At 45.7% G+C, this 15139-nt stretch overlaps 1 protein-coding gene across 3 annotated transcripts in view; it reads left to right on the top strand.

The window, feature by feature from the left end:
* SHISA6 (shisa family member 6) overlaps nt 1-15139 on the top strand; it is a 243666-nt gene that overhangs the window by 109072 nt on the left and 119455 nt on the right. For 2 of the 3 annotated variants that reach the window (XM_019944133.3, XM_019944132.3), the window contains exon 3: nt 8382-8477. The exons of the other annotated variant lie outside the window; for it this stretch is intronic. In XM_019944133.3, coding sequence (XP_019799692.1) covers nt 8382-8477 — 96 coding nt within the window. The remainder of the gene's footprint in view (nt 1-8381; nt 8478-15139) is intronic. 3 annotated transcript variants of the gene reach the window in all.

Below are 15139 nucleotides of genomic sequence, written 5' to 3'. Positions count from 1 at the left end.
TTCAACGTGGCCTGCCCCCAGTTTACCTTGGTAGAGCTAGTTCAGAGCTACTTCATTCACTCGACCAAAGATGCCTGCATGGAAGAATGCGGGCCTCCTGGCTCCCAGCCCCAGATCCCTCGTGGGGCCATATGTGTGTGCTCTTGGGAACTAGAAGGAACCCTAGGGTTTCCTGGGGGAAGAGCTCTCAGGCCAGATAGCAAAGCCCAAGCTCTCTGCAGCTCCTGCTCGTGACTCTCTCTGGCCTGAGGTCAGCTGAGGGCACACACAGAATAAGAAGACCCCAGGGAGTTCCCTGTATGGGAAAGAGGAAAGACTGTGGTCTCGATGTGAATAGGAGCTCCCATTTATTGAGGCTTATTGGTGAGGAGTATTAGACAAAACGATTTATGCACAGGATCTCATTTAATTCTTACCACCATCCCACCAGGTGGGGATTAGGATCTGCGTTAGATAAAGGCCGTGTCATTTACACAAGGAGAAGTGTCCCCTCTGACTTCCTGGCTCCTGTACTTCTTTTTATAAAATGACAGTTATTAGAGGGTTTTTTTTTTTTTCATATTAGGAAGTACAAAGAGAAAAACAAAGAATGGCCCTTGATCCCACTCCCTTATCCCCAATAAACTCTGTCAACAGTACAAAAAGAAAAATAACACATATACGTATTTAGGAAATTCAAACAGTACAGGAAGTAATAAAACTCAAAGGTAAACACATCCCTTCCTTCCAGACCCTCTCCCCAAAGGAAAGATAGTTTTGGTATTTCGTTTGCAAGATTATTTGCAGAAAAAAAAAGTTTTGTATAAACCAGTCTACCTGCAATAGGTCTCTATGTAGTCTCTCTGTGTATATTATTTTCATTTTTACTTTACATGAAAGGCATAATACTGAAACATTACCCTACACTCTGCTTTCTTTTCCACTTTCTATACCTTAGAGCTCTTCCCACATCGGCACACACAGCCCTGCCTCATTCTTTTTTAACAGCTGTGTAGTATTCCATTGTTTGGACAGATTCCAGTTGACTTAGCCCCCCATTGACAGAAAGTATTGCAATCAAGGCTGCACTGTCTAGCCTGGTTCCTATCTTATGGAAAAACTTGAGAGCATATATGTAGGGAAGATTCCTAGTAGTGAGATACTAAGTCAGTGGCCTGTCCCTCAAAGAGGCACCACTAATTTATACTCCCACCAGCAGCAATGAGAAAGCCCATTCCCCTGGCACTGGGTCTCATCAGATGCTTCCGTTTTGCCAAATCGATTCATCTTTTGAAAAAGATAGCTCATGTTTTGATTTGCATTTTCTTAATTATGAGTCAAGGTTAAGCACATTTTTATATCTCCATTGACTTTAAAATTTTTTTCTTTCTTTTTTTGGGGGGCGGGGAGAGTAATTCCCTATTCATATTCCTTGTGCATTTTTTTCTAGTATCTTATTATTATCATTATTGTTGTTGGTTATTGTTATTGATATGACGGAGCTTTTTGTAAACAAAGGGAAACCCCCTTCTCACATTAAGCCCCAGGGTTTTACGTGTGTTTTGATGTTGGTCTGTGGCCTGTTTTCCCGTGAAGAAGGTCAACAGTGAAGCGGCTGCAGAGCAGGGCCCTGGCCAGCACCGTCGAGCTCCCTGCCAGCTTCCCAGAGGCCAGCTCCCTGTCTGTTCTGAGCGCATGCAGCGCACTGCAGGCAGGCTGTAAAGATGGAGCACCGTTCCCCCTATCGCGGAAGCTACTTCTGGTTTTATTTCATCACGATAATATATTTTTATTGCCCTATTTGCATACCAGATTTTCCAGGGCAACTCCAGGATCACTCAAATTTATTCAGGTCAATAAAGACAATTTGTTAAATGTTATGTACAATCTAATTTACCAATCTTTTCTTAATGAAGTTTTGGATCTGTGAACTGTAAAGATTACAGATCAGTACCTCCATGATTTTAGAAATTCTGTACTTCTTGCTTGACAGATTTTATCATTGGGCAGCTTTTTCTTCTCCCAGTGAGGACTTGAGGATATTTTAGTCTCTGAGTTCTTAAAACCTGGGAACTCTCTGTTTCCTTTATTGTTGGAGAATAATTTGGAAGTGAGTAAAATACTTGGGTAACCTTTCCATCTATGTGTCTATCGATCATCTATTTAATCTATGTATTCATCCATCATCTATCAATGAATCTATCTATAGCTATCTTAGAAACAAAATAAGATAATTATTTAGGAGTCAGACATGTCCCCAGAAGTATCTGTTTTCCTGAATTCAGTACTTATCACATCCATGAATCTCTTTGTACTTGTATAGCACTGCATTTGCACGTATTTATAAACAACACAGCGGTGTGTTGCATGTTTTTAAACTCTCTGTGATGTCATCCTCTTTGCCTTCAGCTAGTTTAGTGTGGCTCTCAACATAACTAAGAATCGTCCATGTTGATACTTACAGCTCTGATTCATTTTATCCGCCCCATTGTATAGGATTACACTGTCTGAATATACCACGATTTATCCTTTTTCTCCTGGTAGGGAATACAGGGTTTTTTTCCCAGTTTGTCTTTTTTAGAAACAATGTTGTCCGTGATCATGCTTGTGTGTATCTCCCTATGCGCACGCGTGAGGATTTATCTCGGGCATAGACCTGAAGGTGAAGTTGCCGGTTCTGTGGTGCATCTGTTGTCAACTTTATTAGCCGTCACCAAAGTTCCTTCCAAAGCAGTTGTACCAATTTGCACTCCCACCAGAAGTGTGCAAGAGTTCTTGTTTCTGCTTATCCGTGTCCAGAGTCCCAGGCATTTTCATTTTTGCCAGTCTACTGGGTGTGAAATGATATCTCATTATGGTTTTAATTTGAATTTCCCTGATTACCCGTGAGATGGAACACCACTGTATGTGTATTGGCTCTTCCGGTTTTCACTTCTATGACTTGCTTTTTCATCTCTTTTGCCTGTTCTTTCTATTGGGTTGTTTTACTTTCTTATTAATTTGAAGTTATTTGTGTGTTCTTGATATTAATATAAATGTATGTTTCTATCCGTTGACTTAGAGTTTCATGATTGCTTTTGATGTATCAGAGTTTAATTTTTTTCTGGTTTATTAATGAGCATGGACTTCATTTACATTACTGGTTGATATAGAAGTCTCAAATTGTTAACGTTCGACAAAAAGAAGTATACTTTTGCTTTTAGAAGGTGCTTTTACCAGAAACAGATACAAACAAACCAACCAAACTCAGCAAAACAAGAAGAAACACTTCTTGGATTCTTTTTTTTAATTGAGGCATAATTGATATACAATATTATATTAGTATTTGACATTTATATACATTGCAAAATGATCATCATAGCAAGCCTAGTTACCATCTGTCACCGTGCAGACTTAATACAATATTATTGATTATATTCCCCTTGCTGAACTTGATACCCCCATGACTTATTTATAACCAAAGTTTGTACTTCTCCATCCCCTTCAGCCATTTTGTCTCAACCCCATCCCCTCCCCTCTACCAAAATAAAAGTCTCAAAAGTCTTTAAAAGATTGCTTCACTTTCCGTAGATTTAGTGTTTTATGAAGTTGGCTTGTGTTTTCCCCTTTTTTTCCTAAATGGCATTTCACCAGCATATATATATATTTAGATCTCTGTCCTTCAAATATATAGTCTGATATTTGACTCAAGACTAAAGTCTTCTACCTGCTCAAAAGAAAATCTATTAACTTTTAATTATTGTTTCTGAATTATCCCTTCTGTCTCTCTCCTGGGCATCTTATTTTCAATAGATAGTGACTTCTGGAGTTGTCCTTTCTGTCTCTTCCTTCCTGCCATCCTTCTCGTCTCTTCATTCTTCCCTACTGAGTACCCAGTGCATCTCTCTCGTTGGAATTGTCTTCACCAACTTCTTCACTATCCACCCTGCTGCCCATATTTGCAGCTCAGGCAAACCGTCCTGATCAGTTTGTTCCCCGACCCTCCTGCATGGCTGCTGATTGAATTTCACCGATGCGAAATTCTCTTACATCTTATTGAGGTCACCATTCAGATATTACCTTATTTTTTTCCCTCCTGTTTCTTGCAGCAAATCTCTTTTATAGAGAAACTTTCTATTTACTCAAGGTCGCTTTCTCATCAGAGCCACCAGCATCAGACAACGCCAGCAGCCCAGCCCCAGGCCTCTCTTTAGCTTTCATCTGCCTCCCACCTGGGGACCATTGTCCCCTCGGTGCTGTTCCTGTGACTGCTGACTTCTGAAGGATGGTGATGGTGAGAGGGCAGGGGCAGATCTGGAGGGAGCCGCGTCATCCAGATGCTGCTTTGCAAGTTTGGTCCAGCAGGTGGGGGCGGGCACACTCTCTCTGCAACCTGAGACCACCCTTGTTCCTGATCGGGGGCTGTGTGTTCGTGATGTTGCCACGTGGGTGTGTATTCCTGCTACTTACGTGTGCTCACAGAGCTCCCGCTTACCTCTGCCTGGAGCCCTGCTGGATGTAGGGCCATTTCTCTGGAACTGCAATTTGGGCAAAATTTGTACTCCTTTAGCCTCCTGCCTCGATGGCCCGCAGGAGGGCATGGACTTGGGGTCATAGCTGCAGAAAAGAGAAGGGGGCGGCTCTTTGTGTTATGGCTAAAGAATTCTGTGATACCATTCATACCATTCACATCATTGACCCTTGAACTCTGCACATCCCCAAGGCAAAGAAGGGGCATTGCCTCTCCTCACATCTGACCGTCCACTTGCATAGGGCTTCAATTTACCAGCCATTCTCTTCACACTGCCCTTGGAGGAAGTGATTGTTCCTTTGGAGGGTACAGAGAACGTAAATCATTCTAGACCTTGACCTCTTCGCATTGGCCCAGATCTGGCTGAAGACTGACCTGTCCATGGTTCTCTGAAACACAGTGGTTCATAAAGTCTGGCCCCTGGACTTGTGACCATCATCAGCACCACCTGGGAACTCGTTAGAAACAAAAATGATCAGGCCTCACCTCCGACCCACTGAATCAGGAATTCCGGGGCTGGGGCTGGGCAATCTGTGCCGTCCAGGTGAGTCTGATGAACTCAAGTTTGAGGACCACGGCTCGAACAAAAGCCGAAACTGCCACCATGCCCTTTCCAGCTGTCCCGAGAGATGCTATTGAAAAATATAAAGGCTCCTTGGAGACTTGGGTACCCAGTGACAGGTGTCTAGACTTGGTTTTTGTATTTACTTTTCATTTGAACTCAGTATTTTCCAGACCTGTTTGACCGTAGAATATTCCGTATTCCTGTTATGTGCTCCTGGTCCTGCCTCATTCCCCTCCAAACCTCAGTATGTGAAACTCCACACGTCTGAGATCCAACGTCTGTGAACTTGGGAATCATCACGTGGGCTTCTCCTGGCTTAGCGTTGCCCCGGGGTCCTGGCTAAAGCCTCAGAGAAGAATCACAACTGCACTTGTTCAGACTGAGGGGTGAGCTGGCTAGGGAGAGGGTTGTAGAAAGAGTGTGGATTTAGAGGCGGGTAGACCTGGTTGGGATCCAGGGTCCACCACTGACTAGCTCCATGAACTTGGGAAAGTGACCTTTTTCCACAGGGCTCTTGTGAGGAGTAAACGAAGCCAGGTGCACAGGATGGAACTGACATGGGGTTTGTAGACAGAGGACCAGGATGCTAGTGATGGTTCAGTCATCTTCCAACTTGACACCCCTGGCCTCAGTTTTTCCATCAATAAAATGGGGGAATAATAATAATAGACAACTTACCACGTGGTAGTGATGAAAATTTTAAGGAAATAATATATATGAATGATCTTTGTAAACTGCATAATGCTACAGAATGTTCGGCTTCTATGTCAGATTAAACCGTGTTTTCAGAGGCTCTGTCCCTTTGTCTGGCACATAGTAGGTGATCGGGTGATTTAGTTGGCTTTCAGTCAAGCACAACCCCAAAGCAGTAGCGCAGTGCTTAACCCTGAGGGACCTTGTTCCAGCTGACAGATAAGAATGAACTGAAGTAGCAAAGGCACTGTTTTATGTGCCATCTTTCTCAGGATTGATTTGTTTATCAAAAATTTTATTTATAAGGAGCACAAAAATAAACCAGCCCAAACTCTGCAGGATGTAACAGAGGTTCTGAATTAATGAGATCCAAATTTATGAGCGTTCAGAATTGTTACTTCCTTTTCTTAACTCTTCTGTTGTCGGGAGGGGCCGTGGGGGGGAAATGACCCGTCCACACGCCGCTTGTCCCTCTCTCCTTCATCCCCTGATGAAGTTGCATTTTTCCAGGACTAGAGTTGGATTTCTGGAGCTGTGACATGGCTTGGGATATGGGCAGAAGCCTCTTAGTTCAGCTCCAATAATTCTTTTCTATAAAATTCTGGGTTGTGACTACATTATTTTACAGCAAGGGAGTTCCTTGTGAAAAGCTGTGTGCCCTGAGGAAGGAGGTATTTATTCCAGAGTGGAGGGCATGAGGGAAACAATGGCAAAATTCTCTTATAGTCTTCATGCACTAGGATCACGGTTCTCAGTGTTTGGCCCCTAGGCTCGGCAGCATCAGAATCACCAGGCTACTTGATAGAAATGGAAAACCCTGAGCCCCATCCCAGATCTACTGACTCAGAAACTCTGGGGGTGGGGCCCAGCAGGTTTGAACCTGCCCTTCTGGTTTTTCTGATGCACACTCAGGGTTGAGAACCTTTGATCTGGGAGAAGAAGGAAGGAACAGGGCCAGCCAGACGTCACTCTTCAGAGGAAGGATGCTGGATTCCGGAACCTAAATAGTGGGTGGTGCTGGGCACCCACGAGGACCCCAGCAAATGTCCATTGCACCCACCTGAACAAACTGAAATTCAGGTGTTTATCCATTTACTCTAGGGCAATGGTTCTTCTTCCCTGTGGCACATTAGAACCACCTAGAGACCTCGTTAAAAATACCCTGACCAGCTGAACCAGAATCCCTGGAGTAGTGTCGGGACATCTGTATTTTTAAAAGCTTCCAGATGATTCTGACACGCGCCCATTTTTGAGATCTAATGCAGAGGGTGCCTCGCTAAGAAAAAATGTGATTTAGGTTGTCCTTACATTTATCATAGATTTTTCTGTTGGAAATGTATTTTACCTATTTGTATTATAAAAATTACATACTCATTATAGAAAAAAAACGTGGAAAATACAGAAAAGTTGAAAGGAGAAAAGCAATAAGACTCATGTTCCAACTATCTAAAGGTGGTAGTCAGTATCAGGTGTGTTTTCTTTCAATCTGTTTGTTTAATACGCTGGTTTGCATTTTTTTACAGTGTTGTGATCATACTTAATATAGCATTTTCTTCCACTTTTTTACTTAACATTACATCTTAGGTAGTCTGCACATTGTTATAATTGTAAGTACAGTTTTTAATATGCTCTTGTGGCAACATGACAAAAATACAGCTTTCCTCCATTTTCACATGTGCATAGTTCAAGATGGTGTTTAGAGAGGACTTCTTTTCTTTATAATGCCTATATTTCAAGCATATTGTGAAATTCTACTTTGAATATCAGAAACAGAATATTAACTCTTTCTCTTCTCTTTCAATGTCTTCTCCCAGGGTCCTAATCTGTCCTCGGACTTTTCCTCACCCCAACCCCACAGGTAGATGGATAGATGAGGCTGAACAGAAAGTTCAGAGAAAGTCGAGAGAGGAAAACACATAAATATTTTCCTACAGAAAGTCGAGAGAGGAAAACACATAAATATTTTCCCAATGTTTTAGAGCCACCACCCTACCTGTCAGCCTCAGCGGATGTTGGATTTCTCCTAAGCCACAAGGCTGTAATTCATAGGATGAGGTATGATTCATAAACATACACACACATAGAGCATTCTGATCAGACCCGCACTTCTATGCTTTGGAAAGAAAGAAGCCAAAGGAATAAGACAAGAAAAAGAAAGAAGGAAGCTGGGACAAAGGAAAGGATGATAGGACAAACAGACTGAAGTTCTGATGTGCTCAGTCAGAAATGCCAAAGTCAAGCCCTTTTTCCCACCTCTCCTTTTAACATAAGCTTCCCAGAACTTTCTTCTTTGTTGCACAGTTATATGTGCGTGTATGTGTGTGTATATGTATATATACACACATAAATGTGTATGTATTTAAATTGGTAATATATATAAAGTATGTAATACTTATCTATTACATACTTCATATATATACTTTATATGTTCATAATATATATTATATATAAATTTGTAAAATAATATATATATATATATATAATTTTTTTTTTCCTTGATTGCTTCTACCTTCTGGCTCAGCTGCTGATTTGAAGTTAAGCTCACCATCACTGCTGGGTGAGCTGGAGCAGCAATGTTTGTCTTCTTGTTGGTGTCCTGGATGCGCCAGGTAATTCTGCCCCATCTTCTTGCAGGACATTATGGGAAGGATGCTTACCGAAGTGGAGGACCTGATCTCCATAACTTCATCTCATCTGGATTTGTCACGTTAGGAAGAGGACACACGAAGGGTACAGTGGAAACCATTTTTTACTAAAATACAGAGGTTGCCTAGGGAACCCCGATCTGAAATGTGAAGATGGGGTGGAGGCCAGAGGCTGGTCCAGGACAGGATAAGTTGGGTGGTTTCCATGGTTGCTTATCCTGGTGACATGCGTGGCTTCTGACAGGAGTGACCAGGAGGTCACAGGTGTAACTCTAGAAGGCAATAATAGACTTCCAAGAGGTATGCGTCCTGCCCCGCCCACGGCGTGGAGCAGGACACAGATGCCAGTGGCTCCCCGTGGGAGGGGACCACGGGCGGCATGGTGGGAAACACTGCCAACGGATGTGGCAGCATCTGCAAAGTGTTCGTTCTCCTCTTGGCTATTATTCCTTTCCATTTGAAAGCCACATTTTATAAACTGATGTCAATGTTCTGTACCGTGGGTCTCGAAGCCAGCACGCATGTCGAGAGTTTTGGCGTCCTAAGTGTGTCTATGTAAACTCTCCACGATGGGCATACAGAGGTAGGGGTTACACAGACCTTCAAGCCACAAGCTGAAAGTTAATGTGGCATTTCTGCTGAGCTGCTTTATGACCTAGCCGACAGCTTGCAGAGCATCTGTGCAGGGGGTGTGACATCTTCGATTCTGTCTTTTGTTTAAAGAGTTCTACTAGTGTTGTGAGCATTCTGTCATATCAAGAGTAACTGGATCCCTAACTCCTTTGATTACCTTCCTAACACCTGTGTACTGTTATAGACAACTGTGAATTCTGTTGTAGGGATGGTATATCCCTGTCTTCCCCTGAAATATGTGTTTGTTTTAAGTGTGAGTGAACAAGGAACTTTGCTATTTTTTCTTACATTCCATGCACCCAATTTTTAAATTCCCTATGTGATGTTTGTTCATCCTATAGAGAAAAAAAAAATCTGTATCTGTGTGTGTATTTTCTGTTGTGTCTCTTTGTGTCTAAATAAAGTTTATTGAGGATACAGGTGGCATTTGTGGCTACTAAGAGTTGCAGAATCAAATTGGGACCAGATGGCTTGGGAAGGGGAAATGGGCCTCACAGTTAACTGGTAAAAGACACAATCCTTGACGTACTCATATCAACTCAAGCCTGGGATATATGACCCCCGTGTCATCTGCTTTATGATAATTATCTATCTATTAGTGAAACCAGTTACTCTAAAATGTAGCATTTTCAACCAGTGATAAACATTTCTTATCTCACATAGTTTGTGTGGGTGAGGAATTTGGGAGCAGCTGAGTTGGGTGCTTCTGGCTTGGGGGTCTCTCATGAGGTTACAGCCAAGGTATCAGCATGGGTTGCATCAGCTGAATCGGGCTTGACCGGGGCTGGAGGACTTGCTTCCGAGGTGGCGCACTTATATGCTGCTGGCTGTTGGCAGGAGGCCTCAGTTCCTCCCCGTGCCATTCTCTCCAAGGTTACTTGAGTGTCCTCACAGCATGGTGGCTGGGCTTCCCCACAATGGGTGATCCAAGAAAGAAAAACACAGATGCCACCATGTCTTCTATGACCAAGGCCATGGGTGACACATCATCATTTTCACAATATTTTATTGGTTACACAAGTCAGCCCTATTCAGGATGGGGGACTGCACAAGGGTGTGAATGTCGGGATCAATGCCTAGGATCATTGAGGGCCACTTTGGAGGCTGGTTACCATACCCGCATGACCCTCGGAGCAGAGCTACAAATCGGGATCTTTCCAACAGAACATGGCCTTCTCAGCTGCAGGTGCTTTCTACCCTCACTTATTACTAAGGCTTCTCAACGGCCGTGGCTTCCCACCCTTACCCTGCCCCTTATAGCTGGTGCAACCTGAAACCCCCAACAGTTCAATCAATAGAACTCTTTATATGTATATTATAAATGTCATGGCTTTGGGTACATACATTCATTTGACAAATATTTCATGAGGCCTGGCATGCACTAAGCAATATTCAGAAGTAAAACAAAGTAGAATCCAGCCTTGTGGAACTCATATTCCATTGGGGGAAGCAGACAAAATAAACCCTCGATGCTAAGTGCAGGGAGAAAACCTAAAGCACGTAAAGGGGGCGGGGAGCTACTGTTGTCAAGGAAGACCTCTGGGATGAGGGGGTGATTGAACAGAGACTCGCATCCCAGGCAGGGGCATCAGGAAGGCCCTGAAGTAGGTTCTTGTAGATCAAGAAATAGGAAGGAGGCCTGTGAGTGAAGCAGGCTAGAAGGAGATGAGATCAGAGCCACAGGGGAGCCCGATCATGTATTTATGGGTGTGGCTGTGAGGCTGCTTTTAAATTAGCTAGACCTCCATCGGAGCACATACAGGTGATTCTCTGTCCTTATCTGTCCTTCCAGTCACTGTCACCTGGGCACCCGGGAGACTCTACCCCGCCCATGCGTGTGGCGGCTTTGCTGTGGCCTCTGCTTATTATTTCCCCGTGTTGTCTTGTTCTGTGGTCTCATCCAGCCCTCCTGTGTGTGCATGGCCTGTCCTCCTGGTCTGTCACCCTTACCAGATCCTCTTCTCCATTCCCTTCCGCTCAAGAAGGCCTCTGAAACTTCCTCTTTCCGGGAATGTACCTTGCGTGTATTTTCCTATTTAGATGATAAGAGATTGGGGTGGCAGTGGGGATTTGGAAATGGGGATTCCCTTCCAATATCAAGACCCTTTATCCCTGCGCAGCCCAGATCTCTGGAAAAGGGCCAAGCTCTATCCTCGCTTCCCTCAGAACAAACCAGGTTCAGCTCTGAATGGTACTTCTAAGTAAAGCAGCCCCCTGCAAATGCCCCACGGGAAGGGGACCACTCAGAGACATCTAACCTGGGGCTGTTCCCCCATCATGTGTGTTTGGTTCTCTTTCTTTTCTTATTTATTTACTTTTGCTTCAACTCCAATTCCTGCCTTTCTGGTCCCTCCCCCTTTATTCCTTTTTTTGTTCCAGCTTCTTACGTGTGCCTTAGGCCTTCTGGTGGCCCCTGCCCACAGCATGGCCCCAGTAGGACTCTCGGAACTTGTGGTGTAGCTAGCACCTGTTTTAGAAGGTGATAGCATTGACCTACCGACCACAGCACTGAGTTGAACATGGATTTCTCTCAGACTCTGATTATTGGAGACCGAGCATGGACGGTCTTTGTTCTGAATGGCACTGGGAACCTTCACTGGAAGCTGGGATGCTCCCAGCCCCGTGCTCTGTTTTATGGGTCCCCGAGGCATTACAGAGAGATGTGCGCTCCAGCTCCGGTGGGGCTCCCCCAAATTCAGACAGTGGGGTTGAGGATGCATATATGTCTTCCTGCTTTATAACAAGATTCACAGGTACATGGATAATTCAATTCTTTGGATGAGGCCTAACTAAGTAGATATTCTTTTGTTAATGGGCTGGAGAAGGTGAGACATTAGAAGAAATAGAATTCTGACCCTAGGGGCTTCCTAACCACCAAGTCCCCCTGCTCCATCTCTATCCTGTTGGGAGACCCCACATTTTAGCCTAGGGGGCCACACCGTCATTGGCCAGCCTTCTAGGTGGCATAGCACTGCCTTAGGCTCACAGGCACTAGAATTCGTACTTACGCCCCTTTTCAGGACTTTCTAACTGAATGATGTGATCTCATAATTCTTACTTTTCCTTTTATGTTCTCCTTCTCCTAGGGAACTAATTCTGCATGTCTCCCTGCTCTGATTTCTCCTTTGACCTCCTGTTTGCTCGTCCCTTCGGGTAAATGGGAGTCAGGTCTCAGGAAGATACTGATCAGAGTGGCCATGAGTTTAGACCAAGTTTCCCCTCTAACTTTTACTCTGTTGATTAGACAAGAGCCCCCAGACTCTCCCGCCGGAACCTAGGGCAGTCTGTAAGGGCACAGAGGGTCTACTCAGGCTGCCACGATGAAAACCCAAGGATAAAGGCTTCTCTTTACCAAGCAGTTCCTATGTGCCGGCACTGTCGTATTCGCACCTTTCCAGTAACCCCGTGGGAGAGCTCTTGTCCCCATTTTCACTGGTGAAAAACTGAAGCTGGAGCAGTTGAGTGGCCTGCCCAGGTCAACTCTGACAGTTAGCACTGTTTCATCCCATCCAGACCTGCTTCCAGAGTAGGTACTCCAGCCCCACACATCCTGTCTCTTGAAGACAGAAGGGCCGAGGTGGGCCGGGCGGTGGGTCAGCAGGACCCACATGTCGTGAGCATTCAGTGACTGATGGCTGTTTTATCAGAGGACACACTTTATAAGACAGGAAGTCACAAAAAGAAGACGGGCTGGAAACTAGCACCACCTTGTAAATCAACTAAACTTCAGTTAAAAAAAAAAAAAAAAAATCAGGAGTCAGGGCATTTACACCAGATGAGCAGGGTCTGTCCTTCCAGGAAGGAAGACAGGAAGCTCATCTCCTCAGATGAGGAAGGAAGCTCAGTCTCCTCAGATAATTATTCAGGGTCTGTCTCAATGAACACACCTACGGACACCCTCTGCTGTCCAGGTGGTTTGGTTACAAATCTCAGACAGGCTGGCTGCGTTTGAGTCTGGATGAAAAAGCCTGAAGACGCTTTCCAGAAACTCCCATGGGACCTACTGTTAATTCCCTTGATCTCCACCCGTGTAGCCCAGGCCACACCAGACCCAAGTCCTTCCAGGTTGTGGTGTCAGCAAATGCATCTGATCTGTGCTGACCGGCACTGTTCCTTGGGTCCTTTCCACCCATGTGTGTGTGCGTGTGTGTGTGTGTGTGTGTGTGTGTAAGAGACAGACAGACAGAGAAATCCCTGAAGCCTTTGCTGAATGGTAGGAGCCCCAAAGTGACTCCCGTTTGGAGGAGGTGGGCACTGCTGCCCACCTGGCCGTCCATCCCTCCATGTCAGCTCGCATGCAGAGCATCTGCTCTGTGCCACACACTCTTCTAGGCCCTGAGGATGCAGCAGACAGACTTTACATGCCAGAGAGAGATGACAGACATACTGAAAGAAAGAAGTAAATCTCTGAAGTATGTCAAAAAGGAGTTAAAAGCTATGGAGCAAACTGAGGCAGAGAATGAAGGAAGGAGTTGCAGTTTTTAAAAAGAGCATCCAGAAAGCTTCAGGAAAAAACTGGCATTTGAGCAAAGGCTGAAGGAGGTGAAGGGTCAAGTCGCCTGGAATGGGGGGTGGGAGCATTTCCCAGGCCAAGGGAACAGCCACCCACTGCCCACCTGGCTGGCACAGGGACAGCCGTGAGGCTGGAGCAGATGGGGCCTGGGTGTGGGCAGTAGGGGGCGGGATCAGAGCGGGGCTGGACCACCCAGGGCCTGGGGGTCACTTGAGGATCTGGTTGCCACTCTGGGCAGAGCGAAAAACAAGATGCTTTTGGCCTGAGGTATTAGGAAGAGGGACGTGTGTGGGAGGGCCAGGGTTTCGGCAGAGGCTGGGGGTGAAGTGAATTCAGTCTGACTTCATATTAAGTTTTAGATGCGTCTTAATCACCCACGTGGAAATGTCAAGTTCAGGGGAGTTGTCCTGGCTGGGGATGTAAACGGGGGAGTTTCCAGTACATGAGGCCGGACGCTGGGTGAGGGCAGTAGCTGGAAGGCAGCGTGATATAAAGAGAGCTTTGTCTTTTTTAAGATGGGAGAAATCACAGTATATTTGATATTTGTATGCTGATAGGAAGGATCCAGTAAAGAAGGGAAAATTGATTATGCAGGAGTGGGGGATGGTATATTTCAGAAGTGACATCCTCGATAGGCGAGAGATTCCTTGATGGAATCTGTCACCCCGGGGGGCTGGCCTTGTCTAAGGGTGAACTCCACCCAGAGTCGCAGGCAGGGTATTGGGCCACAGGTGCATGCAGGTGGGCATGTGGGATCCCTGCTCAGTGATTCGGGAAGCAAGGTCATCCACTGTAAGCATTAGGGCGACTGACCATCCCAGTTTGCCCAGGACTGTTCCAGTTTTAGCCCAGAAAGGCCTGCATCCTAAGGAACCCCTGAGTCCTGGGCGAATGAGGTCAGTTGGTCACTTTGGGGAGGACGTGTGAGCAGGCCCAGCCTGTCTGGTTTCAGGGCATCTTCCACACCCATCTCTAGAGCCCAGAAGTGGAATGAGGATGCTGCTGCCTGGGGCTGGCACCTGCACAGCCTCAGAGGCCTTGGGACTCCCCTGAGATGGAGATAAGGCCAGAGCGCCAGACGCTGCTGCCCTGTGGGGAGCAATCCCAGACCCCACAGAAGGACCCTGGATGGATGGCTTCATTCTGTCTAGATGATGCTCCCTAGGGCTAGGCTGGAAGTAGCCATTCCTGCTGCCCAGCAGACTCTCCATGGGGTCTGAGACAGAAGATGGGTGGGGGCCATAAATGCTAGGAAGGGGGTGCGGGCGTTGGAGCAGGTGCTGAGACCAAAGCTGGAAAAGTGACCATCCTGATGCCAGTTTAGGGGTCTCAGCAAGGAGACTGGCAGAGGTGGCACCCCGGCTGCTCAGCCCCCAAATCCAAGGAAGAGGAGGAGTGATGGTGGTCCAGAGGGAGGGGCTGGGCAGATGGCCCCTGCTCCCTGAGAAGAGGACAAAGCCAGAGAGGGGTTCTAACACCCAGAAACGCACAGGTGTCAGCCAGTGATGAGTCTGGGTAAAAGGTCTACCAGGAAGAAGACGTCAGAGCAGGGAAAGCAAGGACCAGAGCCTTTGGATCAGCGTGACGGGTGGGAGACCAAG

The sequence above is a fragment of the Tursiops truncatus genome, chromosome 20, assembly GCF_011762595.2.
Source record: "Tursiops truncatus isolate mTurTru1 chromosome 20, mTurTru1.mat.Y, whole genome shotgun sequence".
NCBI classification, from domain to species: Eukaryota; Metazoa; Chordata; class Mammalia; order Artiodactyla; family Delphinidae; genus Tursiops; species Tursiops truncatus.
Note: the sequence above shows the minus strand (reverse complement) of the source record. Positions and strands in the feature narration are given on the sequence as shown.